Source organism: Erithacus rubecula (genome assembly GCF_903797595.1).
Source record: "Erithacus rubecula genome assembly, chromosome: 14".
In the NCBI taxonomy this organism is placed as follows: domain Eukaryota; kingdom Metazoa; phylum Chordata; class Aves; order Passeriformes; family Muscicapidae; genus Erithacus; species Erithacus rubecula.
Genome location: NC_136666.1, coordinates 18,962,176 through 18,989,040, shown reverse-complemented (window position 1 = coordinate 18,989,040; position 26,865 = coordinate 18,962,176). Strand labels below are relative to the sequence as shown.

At 61.6% G+C, this 26,865-nt stretch overlaps 2 protein-coding genes across 2 annotated transcripts in view; both read left to right on the top strand.

Annotated features, from left to right (window-relative positions):
* Positions 1 to 26,865, top strand: part of CTSH (cathepsin H) — a 32,908-nt gene that overhangs the window by 31 nt on the left and 6,012 nt on the right.
* Positions 38 to 26,575, top strand: RASGRF1 (Ras protein specific guanine nucleotide releasing factor 1). Its single transcript, XM_079318063.1, is given in 33 exon segments — positions 38 to 511; positions 7,883 to 7,989; positions 8,979 to 9,126; positions 9,663 to 9,755; positions 10,287 to 10,540; positions 11,449 to 11,528; positions 11,898 to 12,091; positions 12,171 to 12,280; positions 12,896 to 13,014; positions 14,028 to 14,068; positions 14,070 to 14,093; positions 14,095 to 14,139; positions 14,142 to 14,192; positions 14,825 to 14,888; positions 15,160 to 15,296; positions 15,471 to 15,553; positions 16,124 to 16,372; positions 16,567 to 16,934; positions 17,239 to 17,364; positions 17,446 to 17,615; positions 17,981 to 18,088; positions 18,281 to 18,358; positions 18,361 to 18,387; positions 18,389 to 18,424; positions 18,426 to 18,442; positions 21,563 to 21,623; positions 22,053 to 22,156; positions 22,513 to 22,597; positions 23,025 to 23,222; positions 23,657 to 23,736; positions 24,334 to 24,451; positions 24,669 to 24,737; positions 25,021 to 26,575. Coding segments are annotated over 33 exon segments (3,813 nt in total). The 5' UTR covers positions 38 to 235; the 3' UTR covers positions 25,114 to 26,575.

Below are 26,865 nucleotides of genomic sequence, written 5' to 3'. Positions count from 1 at the left end.
CCGGTGCCGCCGCCGTCACTCGCCCCGCCCGCGCGGTTCGGAGCGGCGGCTGCGGGACGCGGCGCTCGCCGACCGGCACAGGGGGCTCGGCGGGGCCGGGCTCGGCGGGATGAGCGCCCGGCGGCTCCCCGGGGGCAGCGGGGGCCGCTGATGCTGCGGGGAGCGCGGGGGCGGCGGGGGCGGCTCGGCGCGGCCCCGCCCGCGGCGGGGGCCATGTGAGCGCGGTGCCGGCAGGATGCAGAAGGGGATGCGGCTCAATGACGGGCACGTCGCCCACCTGGGGCTGCTGGCGAAGAAGGACGGGGCCCGGCGCGGATACCTGAGCAAGCGGAGCGCCGACAACACGAAATGGCACACCAAGTGGTTCGCGCTGCTGCAGAACATGCTCTTCTACTTCGAGACCGACTCCAGCTCCCGGCCCTCGGGGCTCTACCTGCTCGAGGGATGCGTCTGCGACCGCGCGCCCTCCCCCAAGCCCCCCCTCTCGGCCAAGGACTCCCTGGAGAAGCAGGTGGGCGACAGGGGGGCCCGGCGGAGGGGGAGGGATGCAGGATGCCCCGCGGGGTCCAGGCCCCGCATCCCCGCAGCTCCCGGCGCCCGTGACCTGCCCCGGGGTGGGGAGGTGAGGATGAGGCCGGTCTGTGCGGGGAACGGGGACGATTCCCGGACTTGCAGTGCCGGAGCAGCGGGTGGGTTCGTTGTGGGGGTGTCCGGGGCACCCCCGCTCCCCCTTCCATCTAATTAACGGCCGGTAATTAGCGCGGGGCTGGGGGACGCCTCCCAGCGGCCGCGCTCGGCGCTGCAGAGCCCCGCGCCCCCCGGCCCGGCGGGGTTCGGGATTTGGGGTTCGGGGCAGCGGCCCCGGCGGGGCGGGGGGACCGCGGGGTTCCCGCGGGAAGCGGTCTCGCTGTTTCCCAGCCCGTGTGCCCGCTCCGTGCCCGCTCCGTGCCCCGCGGTTTGCCCGGCAGCTCCCCCGGCCCGGCGCTGCCCGCAGCCGGCGGTGGGTGCGCGCTGCTCTGCGCGGGGAGCTCAGGGCCTTGTTTTCAGGCAGATTCCACTCTTTCCCATCGCCACGTGTGCGGTTTGCATCTCCATCCCCAGCCCTGCCGGGGGGAAAAGCAGAGCGGGGGTCCCGGAGCCCCCCGTGCCGGCGCTGGGCTCCAGGGTCCTTGGGCACTGCCTTTGGCTGCGGGCGATCGGCGCCGAAACACCGAAGCCCCTGCGAGACCCTGGGAAAATCCAGGTGTCCCCCAGCCCCAGGGTGCTGCGGTCCCTCTGTGAGGGCCACAGCCCCCGACAGGCCCCGGGGATGCGGGTGGGCTTCTCCCCTCCAGCTGTGCCTTTCCCGGCTGGGCAGGGGTTCCTGGAGCAGCAGGGCACGGCCGCTGGCATCCCGCGGAGTGTTTATCTGGGCTGGTTTGTGGAGCCGGGATGCGCCGTGGCAGCCGGGAGAGATGGGGTGGGACCAGGGAGAAGGGCTGGCATCCAGCTGCGGGGGCAAATCCCCACCCATGGCTTACCCCCAGCCCCATGGGCGCGGGCAGGAGCCAGCCCGACTCCCCCTCTGCCCCTCTGGCGGTGTGTGCAGCGCGGCCTGTGCCCTGCACCGCCCGTGGCACCGGCGGCGGCAGCAGCGGGGGGGTCCCGGCGCCGCATCCCGGGCTGGGCACGTGCGGTTTGGGTCCGGCTCTGCAGGGCTTGCATAATTACAGCCTGGCAGGCTCGGGGGGGCGGCGGGAGTGCTGCCGGCACACTGCAGGAGGGGGCCCGGGGGCACCCCCGGCACCCCGGGGCGTGCGGCAGCCTGGCAGGACATCAGCCCCCCAATTCTGGCACTTGGAAAACCCTGCCAGGAGAGTCGGGCGTGCGGCCCCCTGCTCCCCGGCGCACCCCTCCCTCCTGGCTGGGAGCGCAGGAATATTTCCTGTGAAATTTGAAATTTTTCCTATTGTGAAGAGTAAAATACTGTGGGTTTTGCCCAGCTGGGGCTCCTTGCAGCCCAGCAGTGGGGTGCAGCTTCTCGGGGGCTGTGCTTGTGAGGGGTCGCACTGCTGTGGTTGTCACTGCTGTGGTTGTCACTGCTGTCCCTTCAGTAGCAGCTCCCAGTTCAGCTCCATGAACTTCAGCAGCCAGGCTGCAATCAGCCTTCCTGGCCAGGCTGGAATCCAGCTTGGAATCGCGGCTCTGGGTCCTGGTGCTTGTGCAGGAGGGATTTTGCACCACGCAAAGGCTGTGGGGAGGGTGTCACATCCCCTTTGCAGCTCAGAACGCAGGCAGGGTGTCGATCCTGGCTGTGAGTGAGGGGCTGCGGGCACAGGGAGCTCCTGCCGTGGCAAACCCCTGGCTGTGTGTGTGGCAAACACCTCCGTGTGTGCCATCCCTGTGGCAAACACCTCCGTGTGTGCCATCCCTGTGGCAAACTCATCCCTGCCCCGGTTTAATGCCCGGCTCGGGTCTGTGTCTCTCCTCAGGCCAAGCGGGCTGCGAGCCGGAGCGCTGGGTCCCGCCGCTCTGCAGCTAATTAACGGCCCGGGGATGAGCTCAGCGGCGAATATCGATGGTGCAGACCCGCAGCCTGGCCGGGCAGGGGGGCAGGGGGCACCCGGGGCTCTGGGCAGGGACAGCCCCGGCTCTGGGCTCACCTAGACCCGGCCGTGCCCAGCAGCCTCCGCAGGAAGGTGCTGAGGAAATTTCCAGCACTGCCCGTGGTCCCAATTAGCTGTGTTCTGAGGGTATTTGTCTGTCTGTGCACATCCAGCTGGAGCTCTGAGGACAGTGCTGTTCCTTGCAGCAGAGCAGCTCCAGGTTTGGATTCCTTCCTGGCTGGAGTGGAGCCTGAAGGGTTCCCAAATCTCTGCAAAGGACAAATTTTAAGAGGTGGGGCTTTCAAACCCTCTCTTTTAACGTACACATATTTTGCTTTGGGGTGATTTTTCCCCTGGAACAAGTGAATTTTAACATTTGTTTATGTGAGAATAAGGGAGCAAAGATATGTGGAAAACTGGAACACCAAAGAGAAATTTGCTGCCTCTGGAAACTTTGTTTTGTTTTTTCCAGAAATGAGTTTTCCTTCCAACCAGTTGGATGGGGAAGATAATTTCTTGCTGGGTGAGGTCAGGCTGTGTCCTGGGGAGGGGTCTGTGGGGTCAGGCTGGGGAGGGGAGGCTGTGACCTGGCTGCTCAGGGCGGCAGTGCTGGGGGGAGCCGGGCTGGGAGGGACCCCCTGTGCCCTGCTGTGGTGTCTGGGCTGTGCTGCTGCTCCTGGGAGGGGCACGGCCAAGGTGAGATCCTGGCAGAGGAGCAGGTGCCAGGTGCAGAGCTGACCCAAGGACAGCGAGGCCCCAGCGTGGGGTGAGGGCTCCCCTTGGCACGGCGGCTGGGCAGCAGGAACCAGAGCTCAGGGATCCAGCCTGGAGCAGGATTCAGGATCACAGGGGCTGGAAAAGCCCTCTGAAGGCTTTTCCAATCAGTCCAACCATTCCCCAGCACAGCCAAGGCTGCCCCTGCTCCGTGTCCCCAGGAGCCACGCAGCTTTTGGAATTTCCGGGGATGGGAACTCCACCCTGCCCTGGCAGCCTGGGGGGTTTCCAGCCCCCCATCCTGAGCAGGAGCAGGGCCAGCGTGGCTGGGGCACACAGTGGCCCCGCTCAGTGCCTGGGGGGCTGAGCTGAGCTCCCCCAGCTGGGGCTGCTCCCGAGCACGCCCTGCCCACGGTGGGGATTTCCTTCCCACCTCGGAGCGTTTTCCAGGGATGGGAGCACAGGGCACCGAGCTCTCCCTGCCCTGTGGGCCCATTCCTGAGGCACTGCCCGTGCTGGGGTATTTGGATGTCTTGAGGACTTCAGCAGCCCCTATTCCTGACTTCAGGATTGATGTCCCAGGCACTGGATCCCCAAATCCAAGCACTGGCTGCAGGTCCAGGAGCATCAGAATTCTTCTGCCTGAATGTCATTCCAGGCAATCTGGTTTTTTTTTTGAGACCATAAATCGTAATTTGTGGACTTTAACCTGAACCCCATCAGTGTTGGGGTGACAGTAATTTTTTAATTAATTAGTGTATTGAGTGCCTGCCAGCACCACTGGACAAAATCAGGGGGAAAATTAATTTATTTTAATTATTTTACAAATATTTCTGCACATGACTCCAGTGCCTGCTCCACAAGGGTAATGCTCACCTCTAGTATGCATTTCCAAATATCCTGACAGCCCATACCGAAACAAAGAAGGGAAATTGCAGCCTCTGGGATATTTTTTCTTATTGTCAGCACGGAAATGAGCTGCTGGAGCATCCAACTCTGAGGTCCTGTTTTCCCAGAGCACACAGTATGTAGGTCAGGGATGTTAAAAGCTGCCATGGCTGGCTGTGGATTTTTAGACTCATCCATCCAGAGCAGGAAAATTCTCCTCCTCTTGCCCTTTGTGTCAGCTGGAATCACCGTCAGCTCCACAAGCGGGCGGGTGTGGATCTGCCCACTCCGAGGGAGGCTGGGGGCGTCCCTGGGGGGGGGGGAAAGACCCCTGTGGGGCACAACAAAGGCAGGAAAGGGCGGCATCCCTGCTGGGGCGGCTCTCTGGGGGTCCCCCCACACCAGTGCCCAGCCTGGGGGTGCTGCCAGAGCACCCACCCCCTCCACAGCAACCCCAGGGCGAGAAAACGCCCTCCTGCAAATTCCAGGAAAATCCCCTGAGAGGTTGATTTTCTACTTTGGAAATAACGCGTCGCTTTAAAGCGGGTTTGAATTTATTTCGGAGACTTTCTGCACATCAGGGCCTCGGTGCCGCCCCCCCAGCAGCGGGGTGGGCGGGTGGGCTCGGGGCTCCGGTGGCCCTGGAGGAGCTCTGATGGTCCTTTCGGTGACCCGGAACGCTCCCAAGTTATTTCGGGCAGAATTGCTGCGTCCCCTGGGGCTTCCCGAGGGAAATCCCGAGCTCCGGGTACCTGGGAATTCCCAGGGTGGGGTCTGTGTGTCCTGCAGGGACGGACGGACACACATCCCTTAGTGCAGGGTCTGTGTGTCCTGCAGGGACAGACGGACACACATCCCTCAGTGACAGACGGACACACATCCCTCAGTGCAGGGTCTGTGTGTCCTGCAGGGACGGACGGACACACATCCCTCAGTGACAGACGGACACACATCCCTCAGTGCAGGGTCCGTGTGTCCTGCAGGGACAGACGGACACACATCCCTCAGTGCAGGGTCTGTGTGTCCTGCAGGGACGGACGGACACACATCCCTCAGTGCAGGGTCCGTGTGTCCTGCAGGGACGGACGGACACACATCCCCCGGGGGGCTCAGGAGGCACCGTGGGCACGGGGGGGGGCTGGGAACCTCGAGGAATCCCATCTGCTGGTTCTGGCGAGGGGTTGGGGTGAGGGGGGTCCGGTCACCGGGCCGGCAGCTGTTGAGGTCGTAACTGAACAAAAAGGGGTGCAGGGAGAAGCAGAGTGACGCTGTGGGAGCACAGACGGCCCCGGGGACGCTGGGCTGGGGCCGGGGAGGGGCTGGGGGCTCATCCTGCGGCGGATCCCGATCCTCAGCCCCCGCCCAGCCGGTGCGGGAGGCGCTCCGGGGCTGTTGGTGCGACGTGTCACTGTGATGGCAGAGAGGGATCATCTTTTAGGCGGAGATAAACGCTGGTGGGAGTTTTATTATTCCAATATAAGATAACTTCCTCCTTGCCAGCACGCTACACTTCCTGGGAGCTGTGTGGGGATAAACTGGAGCGGCACGTGGAGCAGGGGTGTGGGAGGCAGGGTGGGATGGCAGAGCAGCCCTGGGGATGGGGGAGCCCTGGCTGCAGCCTGGCCGGGGGGGCTCTGCTGCCACCGGCCTGGGAACTGCTCTGACAAAACCCCCAGGAGCTCCTGGGCACAAACTGGATCCCCTGCCAGGTGTGTGGGAGGTGCCTCAGGTGGGTGAAGAGGGGCAGGGTGGGCACTGCCCAGGTCCTGTCCTGGCTCTGCAGCCCTGGTTCTAACCTGGGGCCAGCCCCGACTCCGCTGCTTCCCCGGGGCGCTGGGGAAGGTCAGGACACTCACCCGGGCTGTGCTGGGCTCTGGGTGGCTGCTCTCACCCACAGCAGCACGAAGGGCACCACCCGTGCCATCCCCGCGGCCCTGGGGGCACACACGGCTGTCTGGGAAGGACAGCCCAGGGCTCGCTGCCCTCCTGCCAGGCTGGGACAGGTTTGGGGGACTCCTGGAAGTGTCTCCCCGTGTTCCCAGCCCCATGGGGCCCCAGCTGTTGGTGCTGGGTCACAGAGAGGGGATGTGCACACTGTGCTCTCGGGGTGCTGCGTTCCTGTGGCACTGGGAGCTGCTGGGGGCACCAGGGCCTGGAAGGGGCTCCCCCAAACCTCACTGGTGTTCAGGGGGCATTTCCAGCCTTGCCACACTGATGAGCTCTTCTGGATGCAGTGACAAGGCAAGGGAGGCCAGGTGGGTGTGAGGCTGGGGTACAGAACAGCCCCCATAGGGATCACGGGGTTTTGGTGGATTTTCCCTCGGAGCTCTTTGCCAGTAAAAGCCTTTGGGAGTGGGAGGGAGGGAAAGGAGTGGGATGTGGAAGGCTGGGGAGCTGCTGCAGCTCCAGAGGTGTCCTGCAGGCAGACACAGAGCTCAGGGCTGGGCAGGGGCTGGGCACTGGGGTGTGTGATAGATGATGGTGTTTAATGAACCCATGGCACAAATGAGGGAGCTGCATCTTCACCAGGGCCCTGCAGCTGCTCCCCAAAGGTGAGAGCTGTTTCTGAAGGTGGGCCTTGCTGTGTCTGTGGGCTTCTGGCCTCCCTCTCCTCCTCTGGAAGGGTGGGTGAGCTCCGAGGGTGGGCACAGGCTGGGGGCTCAGGCTCTGCCAGTGCTGCTGACCAGCTGTGCCCTGTCTCCCCATCATCCCGGGCTCAGCCAGACCCTCCTGAGCCCATCCTTGTCCCCAGCACCCCCGTCTCTGCTCGGGGTCAGGAACGGAGGAGTGTGGTGATGCCCTTTGGTGTTTCCAAAGCCCGTGTCCTGCTGCTGCTGCTCCTTGGCTTTGAGGCAGTTCTCACCCGTGAATTCGGGTCCCCCACGGAACCCAGCAGAGCAGCAGATGATGTCAGGATGAGCTCGTTCCAGCGGGCTTGGTTTAGCCCAGTTATTCCGGGCAGTATCCGGCACTGCAGCGTGGTACCTGTTTCCTTGGAGACTGCAGGGAAGCAGAGGAGCGGCACAAACCCGGCGGCGGCTCCGCACGCAATTAGCACAAACACTGCAAATGTCAAGGGAGGCTAAAAATAGCCCGGCACGGCGGCCACCGCCCCGAGCAGCACACGAGGGACCCGGCTGTGCTCGGTGTCACCTCCCGTGTGCCCCAGGGGCTCGCTGCGGGCACGGGCGGGACCACAGCAGCGAGGAATTGCTGAGAAAGCCCTTCCCAAGCCACCAGGTCTGAGCACTCACCTGTGGGTGCAGGAGGGATGCAGGTGCAGGTCTGAGCACTCACCTGTGGGTGCAGGAGGGATGCAGGTGCAGGTCTGAGCACTCACCTGTGGGTGCAGGAGGGATGCAGGTGCAGGTCTGAGCACTCACCTGTGGGTGTCAGAGGGATGCAGGTCCAGCTCAGCATCCCCCTCCTCTCCCCTTCCCCAGGTGAGGGTGCCACAGGTTCAGGGCTGCATTGCCCTGGTTTCAGTGGGTTTCAGGGCATCAGATGGGTTCAGGTTTTCCTGAAGCTGGGTCTTTGCCCAGCAGGTTTCCCTCTCCAGTGGCAGGGCTGTGCTGAGGGCAGCCCATCGAGGCTCCTGGTGCTCCCAAAGCTGTTTATTTCCAGTGGGGGGTCAGGCAGTGCTTTGTGCCTGCCCAGTGTGGGGTGTGACCGTAACCCCTGTGCTCACCCCACAGCACTACTTCACCGTTAACTTCAACCACGAGAACCAGAAGACCCTGGAGCTGAGGACCGAGGATGCCAAGGACTGTGACGAGTGGGTGGCAGCCATCGCCCACGCCAGGTGTGCCCTGTGGGTGGGGTCCAGGTGAAGCCGTGCCGAGGGTTCCTGGCGGGGCAGGATGAGCTGGGCACTGCCAGCAGGCAGAGCAGGACACTTCTGCCCCCCAGCCCCATGCTGGGCACCCTCATGTTCCCCTGTCCCCATTCCCATCCCAGTCCCATGGCACTGGCCACCCTAGCTCTGCCTGAGGTGCCCAATTCACCCTCAGGCTGCAAGCCCATCGGGAAGGGTTTACGTGGGATAGCAAACCTGGTCAGGAAGGGTTTGTCCAGGCTCCTGTCTGTGCCCTGGGAGTGCTGGCACAGCCGTGGAGAGCAGCCAGGAGCAGCACAGGGCAGGGCCCTCCCTGGGGAAGGAAGGTGCAGTGAGGTGTGGGGTCAGGTGGGAGCCTTGTGCAGAGAATGGTAGACACCCCCAAACCCCCTCCCCTGCAGCCCCTGCCAGCAGCAGGACTCTGTAGGAGCTCATGCCACATGTCCTCCTTAAACTCTTGGGACGTGGCAGCTCACAGAGGTTTGGCCACGGCTCTTTGGGGCTCTGTTCTGACTCTGATTTCATCCAAGTTTGCTCTGTCCTTTCCATTTTCCCCCTGTGGGAGCCCGTGTCCTCCCCAGGTGTGTCCCTTGGGAGCAGCAGCGTTCCCAGCTCTGTCCTGGGACCTGGGCGGGAGCAGCCCTTGCCAAACTGCAGCCCCCGGTGATGGGGGAGATCCGGGGGCATCTGGGGGCGATACCGGGGGCAATCCGGGGCGATGCCCGGGGCGATGCCGGGGCAATCTGGGGGCGATGCTCGGGACAATCCCGGGCCATACCGGGGCGATGCCCGGGACAATCCCGGGCCATACCGGGGCGATGCTCGGGGCGATGCCCGGGACAATCCCGGGCCATACCGGGGCGATGCCCGGGACAATCCCGGGCCATACCGGGGCGATGCCCGGGCGCAGCGCAGCGGCTGCGGGGGAGGGACGCTCACGGCCGTGTCTGCTGCAGCTACAGGAACCTGGCGACAGAGCACGAGGCGCTGATGCAGAAGTACCTCCATCTCCTGCAGATCGTGGAGACCGAGAAAACTGTTGCCAAGCAACTCCGGCAGCAGATCGAGGACGGGGAGATCGAGATCGAGCGCCTCAAGGCCGAGGTGAAGCGCCGGGGACGCTGCGGGGCTCCCGCCGTGACCCGGGCAGGGCGCGCGTCCCGCCTGGGTGGCACCGCTGCGGTGGCCCCGCTTCTCTTGGGGACACAGGGCTGGCCCAGCCCGCAGTCCCCAGGATGTCCCCATCCCCCAGGATTCCCCCATCCCCCAGGATTCCCCCAGGATGTCCCCATCCCCCAGGATATCCCCATCCCCAGGATTCCCCCATCCCCCAGGATTCCCCCATCCCCCAGGATGTCCCCATCCCCCAGGATATCCCCATCCCCCAGGATTCCCCCATCCCCCAGGATTCCCCCATCCCCCAGGATTCCCCCAGGATGTCCCCATCCCCCAGGATATCCCCATCCCCCAGGATTCCCCCATCCCCCAGGATTCCCCCAGGATGTCCCCATCTCCCAGGATGTCCCCATCCCCCAGGATTCCTCATCCTCCAGGATGTCCCCATCCCCATCCCGCCCCCATCCCCAGCACGCCCCCCGCCCCGGGCAGGGCCAGGCAGTCGCTCACCCCTGTGCCCACAGATCGCGTCCCTGCTCAAGGACCACGAGCGCATCCAGGCCAGCCAGAGCAGCGCGCCCAGTGACGACGACAGCGACATCAAGAAGATCAAGAAGGTGGGTGGTGGGGGGGGGGGTTGGCACCCAGGGGCCCTGCAGGCAAGGCAGACACGCTCCCTGGGGGCTGAAGGAGGTGTCTGGGCAACTGCTTCTGTCAGCAGCGTTTTTTAGGAGGAAAATGTGTTCTGCCCAAGTGGGAACACATCTGTTGGCAGGGCACTCCCAGTGCTCCTGGGAGCTCCTGGCTCATGCACCACCAGCCCCTCTGACTCGTGTTCCCAGGGCTGTCAAAGCTTATTTTGGCAAAGGAGAACCCTTCACCCCAGCAGTGTTCCCGCAGGAGCAGCAGAGCAGCCCTGGACACTGTGCCCCCAGGTGCAGGGTCCCTGCTGGCCCCAGGGCTGTCCCTGATATCCAGCACTGTCCCCCCAGGTGCAGGGTCCCTGCTGGCCCCAGGGCTGTCCCTGCTGGCCCCAGGGCTGTCCCTGATATCCAGCACTGTCCCCCCAGGTGCAGGGTCCCTGCTGGCCCCAGGGCTGTCCCTGCTGGCCCCAGGGCTGTCCCTGATATCCAGCACTGTCCCCCCAGGTGCAGAGCTTCCTGCGGGGCTGGCTGTGCCGCAGGAAGTGGAAGACCATCATCCAGGACTACATCAGGTCCCCGCACGCCGACAGCATGCGCAAGAGGAACCAGGTGGTGTTCAGCATGCTGGAGGCCGAGGCCGAGTACGTGCAGCAGCTCCACATCCTGGTCAACAACTTCCTGCGGCCGCTGCGCATGGCTGCCAGCTCCAAGAAACCCCCCATCACCCACGACGACGTCAGCAGCATCTTCCTCAACAGGCGAGTGCCACCCCCTGAGCGGGAGCTGGGACGGCTCCTTCCACCCCAGGGTGCAAAAGGCAAAAGGAGAGACTCGGGTTTTACTCAGCAGAAAGCAGCAATGCTGTTTATTGGGTGTAAACAATTCAGTTTTGTGATAGAAGAGAGAGAGAAAGAAAGAGGTAAATTAAATTAAGTGAAAGGGGAGAGAGAGAAAGGATGGGGTGTAGCCACCAACAGACAGGATGCATCCTCGTGGTCATCCAATGATAGACGTGTCTTCAATCCATTGGGGAGAAAGAGATCTCAGAGTCTCTTAAGGAAAGTCACTTTTTATAGTCCTTTTCCAAAGCCAGTGGCCTCTGGCCAAAAAGTGGGGAGATTTATGGACTATTGTATGTGGAGATCATTGCTCCAGGTAACAGGAGCAGGAACAGGGGGCTGTGAGCAGAACCTGCTGAGAGCAGAACCATGGTACAGCTACAAACAGCCCTGGGCAGCACCAGGCACAGTCACAGCCCTGGGCAAGCACCAGGCACAGCTACAACAGCCCTGGGCAAGCACCAGGCACAGCTACAAACAGTCCTGGGCAAGCATCCACCTCATCCAGGCCAGAACTCAAGTCCAGAGTCATGGTGGGTCCTGGGCTCTCAGTCTGGTGATGGTCATGAGGCAGATCAGAGAAACTTGGGACTGAGCCTTACAGTGAGCTCCAGCCTGGGCTCTGGGGGCTCTGGGGGCTCTGGGGCATCCCAGCAGCTCTGGGTTCTCACTCTGCAGCTCCATCCTTCCCTGTGCTCCAGGGGCTGCCCCAGGGCTGCCCCACTCTCCCTGGGCTGGGGGTTTTGAGAGATTCCTCGTCATTTACCTCTCCTTCATCTGCCCGTTCTTGGTTTGGCTTAGTCCCCTCTTGTTTCCTCTTCTTCCAGTGAAACAATCATGTTTTTGCACCAAATTTTCTACCAAGGCTTGAAGGCACGGATCTCCAGCTGGCCCACACTGGTGCTGGGTGAGTGAGTGCTGCCCCCTCCTCCTCCTCCTCCTCCTCCTGCAGTTCCACAGGCATTTGCCAACCAGCACCAAAACACACTGCACACCATGTCCTCACCTGGTCACCTCAGACACAGAGTAAAAACCCCAGAGTGACCAAATCCTGGTGTTCTGGTTCTGCTAGGAGGTGGGACTGGTCAGAGTCATGCTGGAGAGCATCTCTGTGCCCCACCAGAGCCTCTGTAACCCAAACTGGGCAGAGCTGGGGGCACAGGAGCAGGACTCAGGGTGCCCTGGGTGGGTGAGGGGGATTTGGGGCTGCCAGGGGGATTTGGGGCTGTGCCAGACCCCCAGCTGTGCCTGGAGCTCACCCCTGCTCTGCCTGCAGCTGACCTGTTTGACATCCTGCTGCCCATGCTGAACATCTACCAGGAGTTTGTGCGGAACCACCAGTACAGCCTGCAGATCCTGGCGCACTGCAAGCAGAACCGTGACTTTGACAAGCTGCTCAAGCACTACGAGGCCAAGCCTGACTGTGAGGAGAGGACCCTGGAGACCTTCCTCACCTACCCCATGTTCCAGGTGACCTCTGCAGCCAGCCTGGGCCCCAGGGTGGTCCCTGCTGTCCCCAGCGCCCCCTGACCTCTCTGCCCCTCTGCAGATCCCCAGGTACATCCTGACCCTGCACGAGCTGCTGGCTCACACGCCCCATGAGCACGTGGAGAGGAACAGCCTGGATTATGCCAAGTCCAAGCTGGAGGAGCTGTCCAGGTGAGAGCTGCTGATCCATCCCTGGGTGTGGGATGGGTCCTGGCTGCTACTGGCCAGGGAAGTGCTTCCCAGGGCTCCTGGATGATGGAATGAGGGCTTTGGGATGGCTCTGAGTGTCTGGTTCTGTGCTCTGCTCAGGGCTGGTGGGGCTGCCCTGGGAAGGCACTGAGTGACTCTGAGATCTCCACATGAGCACCTGGGAATTGGCCATAATTCCCTGTTTATTGTCCTCTTCCTCCCTATCCCCTGGACTGGAGTGCTCTGGATGTCAGTGCCAAACCCCCCCGCACACTTTGAGTTCTTAAAGAGTTTCCATCCCTTTCCCCACTCCTCAGCAGCAGGGGTATCACAGGGGGCTGGCCATGGGGGGGGGGTCTGTCTGCCCTAAATCTGAATTTTGGTATTTATCATCCTGGAGGCACAGTCTGGACAGGTGTACAGGTCCCAGGAGCTCCTGGCTCTGTCTGGGTGGACCCTGCTGCAATTCCCTTCAGTTATCCAGATATTCCTTCAGTTTTGGTTTTACCTGGTGCAGGCCCATCCCATGCCCAAAGGGGTTGGGGAAACCTGTGCAGATCCCACCCCAGCTGGGATTTTCCCCTCTCCATCCTTCAGGATAATGCACGATGAGGTGAGCGAGACCGAGAACATTCGGAAGAACCTGGCGATAGAGAGGATGATCATCGAGGGCTGTGAGATCCTGCTGGACACCAGCCAGACCTTTGTCAGACAAGGTGTGTGCCAGGGCCACGCCCTCCCTCTGTGGTGAGCGAGAGCCCCACGGCCCTGCCCGGTGTGCTCTGCCAAAATTAAAAATGTAACCAGCTCCCACTGCTCAGAAGGGCTCAGGGTGGGCACTTCTGGCACTGCACTGTCACTGCATTGTCACTGCATTGTCACTGCTGCCCCACACAGGAGGCAGCAGGAGCACTGAGCTGCTGGAGTGGCCTGGGATGGGGGCACAGGGTGGGCAGGGACCTGGGGTGCCCCCCCAGCTGCTGGGTGTCCCTAGCCCGGGGTGCTCCCAGCCCTGTTTTTGGGTGTCCCTAACCCTGGGGTGTTCCCATCCCTGTTTTTGGGTGTCCCTGACCCTGGGGTGTTCCCATCCCTGTTTTTGGGTGTCCCTAACCCAGGGGTGCTCCCAGCCCTGTTTTTGGGTGTCCCTAGCCCGGGTGCTCCCAGCCCTGTTTTTTGGGTGTCCCTGACCCAGGGGTGTTCCCATCCCTGTTTTTGGGTGTCCCTGACCCGGGGTGTTCCCATCCCTGTTTTTTGGGTGTCCCTAGTCCAGGGGTGTTCCCATCCCTGTTTTTGGGTGTCCCTAGCCCGGGGTGCTCCCAGCCCTGTTTTTTGGGTGTCCCTGACCCAGGGGTGTTCCCATCCCTGGTTTTGGGTGTCCCTGACCCAGGGGTGTTCCCATCCCTGTTTTTTGGGTGTCCCTAGTCCAGGGGTGTTCCCATCCCTGTTTTTGGGTGTCCCTAGCCCGGGGTGCTCCCAGCCCTGTTTTTTGGGTGTCCCTGACCCAGGGATGTTTCCAGCCCTGTTTTTGGGTGTCCCTGACCCAGGGGTGTTCCCATCCCTGTTTTTGAGTGTCCCTAGCCCGGGTGCTCCCAGCCCTGTTTTTTGGGTGTCCCTTTGGGTGTCCCTAGCCCGGGTTGTTCTCCTTTTTTGGGTGTACCCTAGCCCGGGTGCTCCGCCCCGCTGCCGGGACCCTCGGATCTGTCCCCGCGCTGACGGCGCTGCCCCGCAGGGTCCCTGATCCAGGTGCCGATGTCGGAGAAGGGGAAGATTCACTCGGGGCCGCCTGGGCTCGCTGGTCGCTCAGGAAGGAGGGCGAGCGGCAGTGCTTCCTCTGTCTCCAATGCACCTCATCATCTGCACCCGCGGCTCCGGGGGCAAGCTGCACCTCACCAAGGTGAGCCTGCGGCTGCTGCTGCTCCCTGCGCTGGTCTGTCGGGGTGTTGTGCGAGCTGAGCCACGGGGAAGGGAAGGGAAACTACGAGATCTCGATAAAAGGATTTACCCTGATTTGCGGCAGAAATGTTGGCAGGCTATTCTGGAAGAACCTGGAATCACAGCCCGGGCTGTCTGTAGCACTCCCTGGGCTCCTGTGTTTATTTGGGGAAGTTTGGCAGTTAATTGAGCAAGAATCTTGCAGAAATTGCTTGTTACTGGCATTAAATTATCAGTTTGAAGAATTACAGTCCGTGGCAAAGAGCTGATAATTGCAACAACAGACTTTGGGAAAATTAAATTTAAAGCTCCTATTAAATAATTTATAAACAAATTAGTTGATCAGTTTGACAAGGAGAACCCAGAGATCCCAGCAGGCACCGATTTTTTTTTCCCAGTGAAAGCAGGAGCTGTGTGTGTGTTGGTGTCCCCCTGGGGACATGGACCTGTCCCCATCCCTGGGGTGGGGACAAGGATGGAGGAACCAGCCTGGGGGTGTCCCAGTGCTGAACCCCGACTCCTGCCCTGGGTGGGGGCTGTTCTGGGGGACTGGGGACCCCCAGGTGCCAGTGCTGAGCCCCCTCTCCCCTGCAGAACGGGGTGATCTCCCTCATCGACTGCACGCTGGTGGAGGAGCCCGAGAGCACCGACGAGGACGGTACGTGCTGGGGAGGGGAGTGGTGGTGGGTCAGTGAACCAGAATCAGGGGCCAACGGATCCAGGGAATCCACAACTGGGGATTAATTAGGTGAATTATTAACTGTGAGCCAAGCAGAGCCACACTCACACACACCTGACCTTCCTGGGGCAACCAGCAAACCACAAAAACCTGAATAAACCCCCCTTGAAACGTGGCCAAAGCCCTTGCTGGGGGAGAGGGGGTGGGAAAACCTTTCCCAATCACTGTGTGGGGTTCTTCTGCTCCAAAGCCAAAACACCGGGACAAGACATCGACCACCTTGACTTCAAAATCGTGGTGGAGCCAAAAGATTCCTCATCCTTCACCGTGATCCTCGTGGCCTCGTCCAGGCAGGAGAAGGCTGCGTGGACCAGTGACATCAGCCAGGTGGGAGCCCGCAGGGAGGGGTGCGGGGTGCTCAGGGTGAGGGGTCCCTGCTGGGCTGTGGCACTGCTTTGGGCACCCCGGGACATTTTTTTGGGGTGTGGGGACAGCAGTGGGCAGGGGAATGTCTGCTCTGGGCAAAGCCCTGACCCTGCACCTCCCACCCGTGTCCCCCAGTGCGTGGACAACATCCGCTGCAACGGGCTGATGATGAACGCCTTCGAGGAGAACTCCAAGGTCACCGTGCCCCAGATGATCAAGTGAGTGTGGGCAGGGCTGGGACACAGCTCCTGCGGCAGCCAGACCTGCCAGGACCTCCCTGTGCTCCAGGGGCTGACCCAGCGCGGTGATTAGGGGCGTTAATGAGCTGTGGAGGGATCTGTGTCTGCTGGGGAGGTGGGAAGGAAGGAGAGAGTTTAGAAAAAACATAAAAATAGTGGAGAGGAGTAAAAGGGGCAGAAGGGAGGGGCACTGGGCTGCTGTCCCTGTCGGTGCTGGGGTGCAAGGGCTGTGCAGGGACACGTGTGGGACCAGGGGGGCTCTCCCAGCTGCTGGGATGGGGCAGCACTGGGGTGTTCCTGCCCCACTCCCTGCTGCCAGGCAGGCAGGGGTTTGGTTTGTGTGCACCTGGGGATGGCCCATCCACATCCCTCTGCCTGCTGAGCACTCTGCCCGTTCCCGTGTGGATTTCCAGGCTTTGCCCTGGGAACATTCCCACCCCCGATTTCCACGGGGACACCCTGCACCAGCAGGGCTCCTTCCCTCACCTCTTCCCGTGGTCTCTTGGTTTCGTTCCAGGCTGGAACCACAGATATCTTGTTTCTCTGCAGGTCTGATGCCAGCTTGTATTGTGATGATGTTGACATTAGGTTCAGTAAAACGATGAATTCCTGCAAGGTCCTGCAGATCCGCTATGCCAGCGTGGAGCGGCTGCTGGAGAGGCTGACGGACCTGCGCTTCCTGAGCATCGACTTCCTCAACACCTTCCTGCACTCCTACCGCGTCTTCACCACCGCCCTGGTCGTCCTCGACAAGCTCATCACCATCTACAAGAAGCCCATCAGCGCCATCCCCGCACGGTGAGGCTGCAGTGCTGCCCCTGCTGCTGCGGCTGCGACAGCCCCAGGCAGGGGAGGGAGATGATCCCAGCCCTGCAGGTGTCCCCCCAAGCGCTGCCTGGGTGGTGATGGGGCTCAGCACGTCCCGGTGCCACCGCGGGGGGATCCCCACAACCCCCAGCTGCCAGCTCAGCCTCTGGCCGTGTCTCTCCCAGATCCCTGGAGCTGCTGTTTGCAAACAGCCAGAACAACAAGCTGCTCTACGGGGAGCCCCCCAAGTCCCCCAGGGCCAACCGCAAGTTCTCGTCGCCGCCGCCGCTGTCCATCTCCAAGTCGTCGTCGCCCAGCCGGCGCAGGAAGCTGTCCCTCAACATCCCCATCATCACGGGCGGCAAGGCGCTGGACCTGGCGGCGCTCGGCTGCTCCTCCAACGGCACCGGCGTCTACCCCGCCATGGCGCCCTTCAGCAAGACCAGCCTGGACATCAACAAGCTCTACGTGTCCAGCGGCTACCCCAATAAAATCCCGGACGAGGGCGAGGCGGCCTCGGAAAAGCAAGAGGAGTCGCTGCCGGGCAAGCAAAGTGAGTGCCTGAGGGGTTGGGGGGCTCTGGGGCGCAGGGTGTGCACAGGGAGCTCCTGCCTCCTGAAACCTCAGTGGTTTTTAATAATTAAACAAAAAACCTCAGCGGTTTCTGATAATGAAACCAAAGACACCACTCAACCCTTCCGCCTCAAAGAAAAACCCTGTTCCAGAGTATCCCCCAGAAACAGCAGAGCTCCGTACCCCTCCTACACACAACGGGTCAGAAATGGGGAAAGGGGGAAGGAGTGAAACGGGGCAGTGTTTGCGTGCAGAGGGTGCAAAGGGCTCCCTGCTCCTCGCAGGCTCAGAGGTGTCTGTCAGGGAGGAGTCGGACACGGATCCCAACCACAGCGATGAAGCAGAAGCTGAAGCTTCCCCAACGAAATCTCCGACGACTCCCAAGTCCATCAAGTGCAAAAACTCATCAGGTAAGGAGTGAGGTCAGGGGGGTGGCACCCGTGGGGACCTGCAGCCGTGCCCACAGGGGTGTGGCATTTCTCCTCCCGCAGATTTCTCGCTGTTCTCCTACAACAATGGCATGGTGATGACGTCCTGCCGGGACCTGGACAGCACCCGCAGCGCCCTGTCTGCCACCTCTGCCTTCGCCATCGCCACGGCGGGGGCCAACGAGGGCACCCCCACCAAGGAGAAGTACCGCAGGATGTCCCTGGCAGCGCAGGTACTGCCCGAGGGGCTGCTTTGGGGGACCCCTCCAGTGTCCCAGAGGGAATTCCTGCAGGCACTCTCTGGGTGGGAGAGCCCTGAGCCCCCAGAGCCCCAAAATCCCCAGAGCCCCAAATCCTCAGAGCCCCAGACACCCAGAGCCCCAGACACCCAGAGCTCCAGAGCCCCAAATCCCCAGAGCCCCAGACCCCAGAGCCCCAGACCCCCAGAGCCCCAGAGCCCCAGAGCCCAGCTCCTGCTCCTGGGAGCCCGGGCACGGCCCTGCCCGTGGGATGTGCAGGTGTCCCAGGTGTCCCCCTGTCCCAGAGCTCGGGGGTGCTCCTCTGGCAGCCCCTCCTGAGGGGCTTCTGGGCAGTTTCAGGCTTCCCGACGGACCAGCGGAACGGGGACAAGGAGTTTGTGATACGGAGGGCGGCCACCAACCGCGTGCTGAACGTGCTGCGGCACTGGGTGTCCAAACACTCGCAGGTGGGCAGCTCCTCCCTCCCTCCCTGCAGGACTGGGCTCTGCCAGGACTCAGCTGAGAAGGCAGCTTGGCACTGTGTTGGTGAACAAGGGCACGTAGATGGCGAGGAGCAGGGGGCTGGGATCACAAGCCCAGGGTTTGCAGCTCAGCCCTGGCTGGGTGCAGAGGAAGGGCAGTCCTGGTTTGGATGTCAGGATGGGACACTGGGAGCTGACCCACGGCTGGTGCTGGCCCTGGCAGCCTTTGAGAGCAACGAGGAGCTGAAGGTTCCGGGGTGATTGGCTTCCTGGAGGAGGTCATCCCACGACCCCGAGCTCCTGACCCAGGAGAGGAAAGCGGGCCGCCAACATCATCAGGTGAGGGCTGTGGGCAGGAGGTGGCACTGCCAGCTGCTGCCTGTCCCTGCTCTCACCTGGGACCACAGCAGGGGCTTGGGAGGGGCCAGGGAGGAAGATGAGGAGGTGCATTCAGCCTCAGCACAGGGAGGGTGTGACCCCCTTGGTGCATGGCCGAGGGTCAGCCTTGAACCCAGTGGGTGCTGTGTTGGGGCTGTGTTGGGGCTGTGTTGGGGGCTGTGTTGGGGCTGTGTTGGGGCTGTGTTGGGTGCTGTGTTGGGGCTGTGCTGGGCTGTGTTGGGTGCTGTGTTGGTGCTGTGTTGGGGCTGTGTTGGGTGCTGTGTTTGGGCTGTGTTGGGGGCTGTGTTGGGGCCGGTGTTGGGGCTGTGTTGGGGCTGTGTTGGGTGCTGTGTTGGGGCTGTGTTGGGGCTGTGTTGGGGCTGTGTTGGGGCTGTGTTGGGGGCTGTGTTTGGGCTGTGTTGGGGCTGTGTTGGGGCTGTGTTGGGGGCTGTGTTGGGGCTGTGTTGGGGCTGTGTTGGGGTTGTGTTGGGGCTGTGTGGGGGGTTGTGTTGGGGCTGTGCTGGGCTGTGTTGGGGCTGTGTTGGGTGCTGTGTTGGGGCTGTGTTGGGGCTGTGTTGGGGCTGTGTTGGGGCTGTGTTGGGGCTGCGTTGGGGCTGTGTTGGGGCTGTGTTTGGGTTGTGTTGGGGCTGTGTGGGGGCTGTGTTGGGTGCTGTGTTGGGTGCTGTGTTGGGGCTGTGTTGGGTGCTGTGTTGGGTGCTGTGTTGGGTGCTGTGTTTGGGCTGTGTTGGGGGCTGTGTTGGGGCTGTGTTGGGGCTGTGTTGGGGCTGTGTTGGGTGCTGTGTTGGGGCTGTGTTGGGGCTGTGTTGGGGCTGTGTTGGGGCTGTGCTGGGCTGTGTTGGGGCTGTGTTGGGTGCTGTGTTGGGGCTGTGTTGGGGCTGTGTTGGGGCTGTGTTGGGGCTGTGTTGGGGCTGTGTTGGGTGCTGTGTTGGGGCTGTGTTGGGGCTGTGTTGGGTGCTGTGTTGGGGCTGTGTTGGGGCTGTGCTGGGGCTGAGTTGGGTGCTGTGTTGGGTGCTGTGTTGGGGCTGTGCTGGGCTGTGTTGGGGCTGTGTTGGGGCTGTGTTGGGGCTGTGTTGGGGCTGTGTTGGGTGCTGTGTTGGGGCTGTGTTGGGGCTGTGTTGGGGCTGTGTTGGGGCTGTGTTGGGTGCTGTGTTTGGGCTGTGTTGGGGCTGTGTTGGGGCTGTGTTGGGGCTGTGTTTGGGCTGTGTTGGGGCTGTGTTGGGGCTGTGTTGGGGCTGTGTTGGGTGCTGTGTTGGGGCTGTGTTGGGGCTGTGCTGGGCTGTGTTGGGTGCTGTGTTTGGGCTGTGCTGGGCTGTGTTTGGGCTGTGTTGGGGCTGTGTTTGGGCTGTGTTGGGGCTGTGTTGGGTGCTGTGTTGGGGCTGTGTTTGGGCTGTGTTGGGGCTGTGTTGGGGCTGTGTTGGGTGCTGTGTTGGGTGCTGTGTTGGGTGCTGTGTTGGGGCTGTGTTGGGTGCTGTGTTGGGTGCTGTGTTGGGTGCTGTGTTGGGGCTGTGTTTGGGCTGTGTTGGGGGCTGTGTTTGGGCTGTGTTGGGTGCTGTGTTGGGGCTGTGCTGGGCTGTGTTTGGGCTGTGTTGGTGCTGTGTTTGGGCTGTGTTGGGGCTGTGTTTGGGCTGTGTTGGGGCTGTGTTGGGGCTGTGTTGGGTGCTGTGTTGGGGCTGTGTTGGTGCTGTGTTGGGTGCTGTGTTGGGGCTGTGTTGGGGCTGTGTTGGGTGCTGTGTTTGGGCTGTGTTGGGGCTGTGTTGGGTGCTGTGTTGGGGCTGTGTTTGGGCTGTGTTGGGTGCTGTGTTGGGGCTGTGTTTGGGCTGTGTTGGGGGCTGTGCTGGGCTGTGTTGGTGCTGTGTTGGTGCTGTGTTGGGGCTGTGTTTGGGCTGTGTTTGGGCTGTGTTGGGGCTGTGTTGGGGCTGTGTTGGGTGCTGTGTTTGGGCTGTGTTGGTGCTGTGTTTGGGCTGTGTTGGGGCTGTGTTTGGGCTGTGTTTGGGCTGTGTTGGGGCTGTGTTGGGGCTGTGTTGGGGCTGTGCTGGGCTGTGTTTGGGCTGTGTTGGGTGCTGTGTTGGGTGCTGTGTTGGGGCTGTGTTGGGGCTGTGTTGGGTGCTGTGTTGGGGCTGTGTTTGGGCTGTGTTTGGGCTGTGGGGCTGTGTTGGGGCTGTGTTGGGGCTGTGTTTGGGCTGTTGGGGCTGTGTTGGGGCTGTGTTTGGGCTGTGTTGGGTGCTGTGTTGGGTGCTGTGTTGGGTGCTGTGTTGGGGCTGTGTTGGGTGCTGTGTTTGGGCTGTGTTGGGGCTGTGTTGGGGCTGTGTTTGGGCTGTGTTGGGGCTGTGTTGGGGCTGTGTTGGGGCTGTGTTGGGTGCTGTGTTGGGGCTGTGTTGGGGCTGTGTTGGGGCTGTGTTGGGGCTGGGTTGGGGGCTGTGTTGGGGCTGTGTTTGGGGCTGTGTTGGGGCTGTGTTGGGTGCTGTGTTGGGCTGTGTTGGGGCTGTGTTTGGGCTGTGTTGGGGCTGTGTTGGGGGTGTGTTGGGGCTGTGTTGGGGGCTGTGTTGGGGCTGTGTTGGGCTGTGTTGGGGCTGTGTTGGGGCTGTGTTGGTGCTGTGTTGGGGCTGTGTTGGTGCTGTGTTGGGGCTGTGTTGGGGCTGTGTTGGGGCTGTGTTGGTTGCTGTGTTGGGGCTGTGTTGGGGCTGTGTTGGGGCTGTGTTGGGGCTGTGTGGGGGCTGTGTTGGGGGCTGTGTTGGGGCTGTGCTGGGCTGTGTTGGGGCTGTGTTGGGGCTGTGTTGGGGCTGTGTTGGGGCTGTGTTGGTGCTGTGTTGGGGCTGTGTTTGGGCTGTGTTGGTGGCTGTGTTGGTGCTGTGTTGGGTGCTGGTGTGGCACCGTGGCTCCATGGCCAGAGGACATGTGTGGCCCCATGTGGCTTTGTTTAAGGAGTGTTTTCCTCCTGAAAATGAGCAATGGGGTTGAGGATGTCTCATGAGGCACGGGCTGGGTGTTTGGCTGTGCCCCACGCTCCCTGCTGCAGCTGTGTGGTTTCCCAGCTGCTGCAATCCTGTCTCTGTGCCACAGGACCCTGACGCAGGAGGATCCAGGAGACAACCAGATAACCCTGGAGGAGGTGGTGCAGATGGTAAATGCTGCTTCCCCCCTGCCTGCCCCGCTGGCTTGGGCTGGTGGGAGGGGGCAGCTGAAGGTCCTGATGCTCAGGTCTCCAAACCCAGTGCCAGGGAAAGGATTTGTGGTTTTTAGTGGCTGATCTTTTCCCTGTAGGTGGCAGGGATGGAGGTGCTGCAGGGAGTGGCACCAGCCTTGTCTGAGTGCTGGTTTTGGGGTGTGGGGGTGTTTTGGGTGAGCTGTGACCAAGGATGGGGTCTCAGGGATGGTCTTTGTGACTGGTTTGAGGGCAGCCACCAGTCAGTGACCCCATGCAGGTCTGGACCTCAGGTTGGGAAAAAACCTTTGTCTTGGGAGCCTGGCCTTGGTTTGTGTTTGTGTTTGGGTTGTGGGAGCTCTCACCCTGCTCCTGCCTGGTGACCCCCACTGCTCCTCTGTCCTGCAGGCTGAGGGGGTCAAAGCAGAGCCCTTTGAAAACCACTCAGCCCTGGAGATCGCAGAGCAGCTGACACTGCTGGATCACCTGGTCTTCAAGAAGATCCCATACGAGTGAGTGATCCCCATGGGTCAGGAAAGGTGGCTCTGGTCACCCAGGGCCTCGTGGTGGGCTGACCCCAGAGACTGCAAAACCTTCCTGGGCTTTGCCAGTAGCCCTAGTGCAGATCTGAGTCCTGATCCTGTGGTTTCCTGCTTTTATGGGATGTCCCCAATGTAATCAGCTCAGGGAGTTGTGTGGGAGTCCCACAACCATCACACTTTCAACCACATCCATGTGGTCCCTTTCCAGCAGTGTGTGGGCAAAGACCCCGGGATCTCCACCCTGTGTGGATACAGTGGAGCTTGCAGGGCTTGGACATCCCATAAAAGGGGGAAATCAAAGCTGACCTGACTGCTGTGGTTTGCAGAGAATTCTTTGGGCAAGGCTGGATGAAGCTGGAGAAGAATGAGAGGACTCCTTACATCATGAAGAACACGAAGCACTTCAATGATGTGGGTGCAGCTGCAGGAATGGGGGGATGGAATGGGGGGATGGAATGGGGAGATGGCACAGGGAAGGCAGCTCAGCCCCCTGTGGGCTCCTATCAGCCAGGAACACTCGTTTTTGCTATAAAATGATAAACCTGGGAATGAAAACAGGCAGGGCCGGGGTGTGTGGGGGTCACTGCCCCAGGGCTGGGGTTTATGAGGGTCACTGCACAGGGGCCCTGAGAAAATCCCCCTGAAGATCCTCAGGAACTGGTGCAGGTGCAGCACTGCGGGTGCAGCTGCTCCTGTTGGGGTGACCCAAAACCTGCAGCGGGGCTGCAGCACGGGGAGACCCAAAACCTGCAGCGGGGCCTGCAGCAACGGGGAGATCCAAAACCTGCAGCGGGGCTGCAGCACGGGGAGCTGTGCCCAGAACCAGCTGCATCCCCAGGTCAGCAACCTGATCGCGTCCGAGATCATCCGCAGCGAGGAGCTGGCGGCGCGCGTGTGCGCCATCGAGAAGTGGGTGGCGGTGGCCGACATCTGCCGCTGCCTGCACAACTACAACGCCGTGCTGGAGATCACCTCCTCCCTCAACCGCAGTGCCATCTTCCGCCTCAAGAAAACCTGGCTCAAGGTCTCCAAGCAGGTAGGGAGGGGCTGCTCCCGGGGCGGCGCTCAGGACAAACTCTGCTCCTGGAGTTTGCAGTTCATCGCGCTGGGTGCGGGTGAAAAGGGCTCAGCTGGGAGCTGCTGGCTACACCTACGGGGTACTAGATGTGGAATTTGGTGTGGGGGTTTTTTGGCTTCTAGGTGCTTTTAGGCACTTAACTGCAGCTGCACACACACACACAGAGGCTCTCTGGTTTTCTGGGCTCCTCAGGCCCGTCCTGGATGAGCAGGATGAATTCCTGTTTCAGGTACAGGTACAGCAGGAGCTGCCTCTTACTGGTGCAAAGCCAGACTGAGCTGGGCTGGCACCTCTGCAGGCTCCATTCAGCCAGGAGCACTCGTTTCTGCTATAAAATGATGAACCTGGGGGTTCACCCAGGGCCCCCCAGCAGCAGTTTTTGTTTCTTGCAGACCAAAGCTCTGATTGATAAGCTCCAGAAGCTGGTGTCGTCGGAGGGCAGGTTCAAGAACCTGAGGGAGGCCCTGAAAAAGTGAGTGAATGTGCTTCTCCTCCTGCCCCAGGCTGCTCCTGGCTGCTGTGGGGGCTGAGCTCTGCTGCCAGGATCATTCAGAGCCTGCACTGGGGGCTGTGCTGCACAGGGACCCCCAGGACTGAGCTGCTCCTTTGGGCAGCACACAGAAGGATAAATAAAAGGGACTGCAAAGGGAAAATCACTGCCTGACACCAGAGAACAATTTCCCCCATGACTATCATAGAATTATCAAATCCCAGAATGGTTTGGGTTGGAAGGGACCTTAAAGCTCATCCTGTTCCATTCCTCTCCGTGGGCAGAGCCCCTTCCTAGAGCAGGTTGCCCATGGAAGTTTGTAAAGGTTTTCCTGTCCCTCTCAAAGGGTCAAAGCTGCCCTCAGCTCCTCTCCTGCACCCCATGGCTCTGCGAGGGCACAGCCACAGGTCCTGCTTGTCCTGCTGCTGCTGGGGATGAGGCTTCCCTGGGAGAGCTTTCCTGCACTAGAGAGAATCCTCCCAGTTCTGCTGCCTAAAGCACTGTCTCCTTCTCCCCTCCCTGCCCAAGCCCCAAGTGAGAAGGTTTAATCCCTCATTTCTTTCTGGTTTGCTCCCAAAGTTGTGACCCCCCGTGTGTGCCCTACCTGGGCATGTACCTGACAGACCTGGCCTTCATCGAGGAGGGCACCCCCAACTACACTGAGGATGGCCTGGTGAACTTCTCCAAAATGAGGATGGTGAGTGCTGCAGCCCACTGTCCTGGGCACAGGGGCCAGCCTGGGCTGATGTGTGTGGCCAGCTCTGTGTCCCTGCACACACCTGGGCTTGTTCCTAATGTCTGGAAGGGACAGGCAGGCCCTTGCATGGTGCTGTGCTGGGTGTCCCTGCCCTCCTGGGCGCTGGGATGGGTTCTCTGGGGGGTGCTGAGCCACACGGTGTTTTCTCCCTGCGCAGATCTCACACATCATAAGGGAGATCCGCCAGTTCCAGCAAACCTCCTACAAGATCGAGCACCAGCCCAAGGTACAGCTCTGCCCCTCACCTCCCTTTCCCACAGTACCTGGCAGCTGCTGGCGGGGGGACAGGCTGGAGGGGGGCCCTGGGGGCTGCAGGGGCAGTTTGATGGGCAGGCTCCGGGGGCTGCAGCCTGGCCCCGCTGACACACAGCTCTCCAGGGGCAGCTGGGCTCTGCCTCACGCTGTTCCCCAGCCGGTGGTGAGCTGCAGGGCTCGGGCACCCTCCGTGCTTTGTGTGCCCGGGCTCTGCGCCCTCCCAGCCCGCCCCCAGCCCGCCCGTCCCGCCCCAGGTGACGCAGTACCTGCTGGACCAGTCGAGTGTGATGGACGAGGAGAGCCTTTACGAAGCTTCTCTGCGGATAGAGCCCAAGCTGCCTTCCTGAGCGCTCTGTACACTCGCCATCCCACCCTGTACATAGCCATGGACGCCCTGGAGTGACTCCCAGTCTGTGCCCCCCGAGCCCCCGCCCAGCCCGCGCTGCACCTCGCCTAGGATCCCCCGCCCCGATACGGTTCAACATCCACACTCCGCTGCAGCCCCGGGCTCTTTTCGATGATGTTACTTTGTCATTTGTCCCTCCTGGGGGGCTGGTGGTCGGGCAGGTGAGTCCTGTGTCCCCGTGGGCCCAGGTGTCCCTATGGGGCCAGGTGAGCCCTGTGTCCCAGGTGAGTCCTGTGTCCCCATGGGGCCAGGTGTCTCTATGGGGCCAGGTGAGTCCTGTGTCCCCATGGGGCCAGGTGTCTCTATGGGGCCAGGTGAGCCCTGTGTCCCTATGGGGCCAGGTGAGTCCTGTGTCCCCGTGGGCCCAGGGGTCCCCATGGGGCCAGGTGAGCCCTGTGTCTCTATGGGGCCAGGTGAGCCCTGTGTCCCAGGTGAGTCCTGTGTCCCCATGGGGCCAGGTGAGCCCTGTGTCCCAGGTGAGCCCTGTGTCCCTATAGGGCCAGGTGAGCCCTGTGTCTCTATAGGGCCAGGTGAGCCCTGTGTCCCAGGTGAGCCCTGTGTCTCCATGGGGCCAGGTGAGCCCTGTGTCTCTATAGGGCCAGGTGAGTCCTGTGTCCCAGGTGAGCCCTGTGTCTCTATAGGGCCAGGTGAGTCCTGTGTCCCAGGTGAGCCCTGTGTCTCTATAGGGCCAGGTGAGCCCTGTGTCCCAGGTGAGCCCTGTGTCTCTATAGGGCCAGGTGAGCCCTGTGTCCCAGGTGAGCCCTGTGTCCCTGGGGCTCTGGGGCAGCACAGGGCAGCTCTCACTCGGGCAGTGCTGGCGGTGACACCCCACGGCAAACTCTGTAAGGTGGCGAAGGGAACATTAAAGGTTGTCCCTCGGTGTGAGCTGCCCTGTGTGTGTGTGCCACCCTCGTGCTGGCCGGGCAGGGGCCCGGCTGCTGCCCTGCTCCCTCCGAAGCCGGGAAGATGGAAGCATCCCCCCGCCTCTCCTCGCTGCATCCAGCTCCTGTTGATATGCTGTAGATCCGTCCCTTGTGCCCACTCTGAGTACCATGACGTAGAGTTAGAGATGACGAGTGTTTTTATTACATCTACTGTAATCCTGGCTAACCTCCCGCTAGCAGGATATAGTAATGTAGTGCTTATTCTGTGAATAGTACCTGGGTTTTTTACATTGTACAGTCCCTGACACGGTTCCCCGGCAGTGGCAGGCATGCTCCACTCACACAACACTTGCTGTAAGCAATACCTCGTGGTATGGGAATTCTCTTTCAAGCCCTAAAACTATTTCAACTTACAGCTTGTTTGGGAGAAAAAAAAAATATAATATTTCCATTTTTTTTGTAAAAATATATGTTTCCTGATTACCTCTTGCTAATAAATCTATTCTATCTCAGGGTGAACCGGGGTTTGTGATAGTTTTACGGGCGGGATAAGGCCGGGCCCGGGCCCCGCCCAGTGCCGGTGCCACGCCCACAGAGTACCACGCCCAGTGCCGATGCCACGCCCGATGCCCCGCCCACTCAATACCCCGCCCATTGTCCCACCCACTGCGTGCCCCGCCCCTCTCGCCCATTGTCCCGCCCCCTGGCAGCGCCTCGGCTCCGTTCGGCTCCGTTCGGCCCGGCCCGGCCCGGCTCGGCTCCGTTCGGCTCCGCTCCGCCCCGGTTCGGCTCGGCCCGGCCCGGCTCGG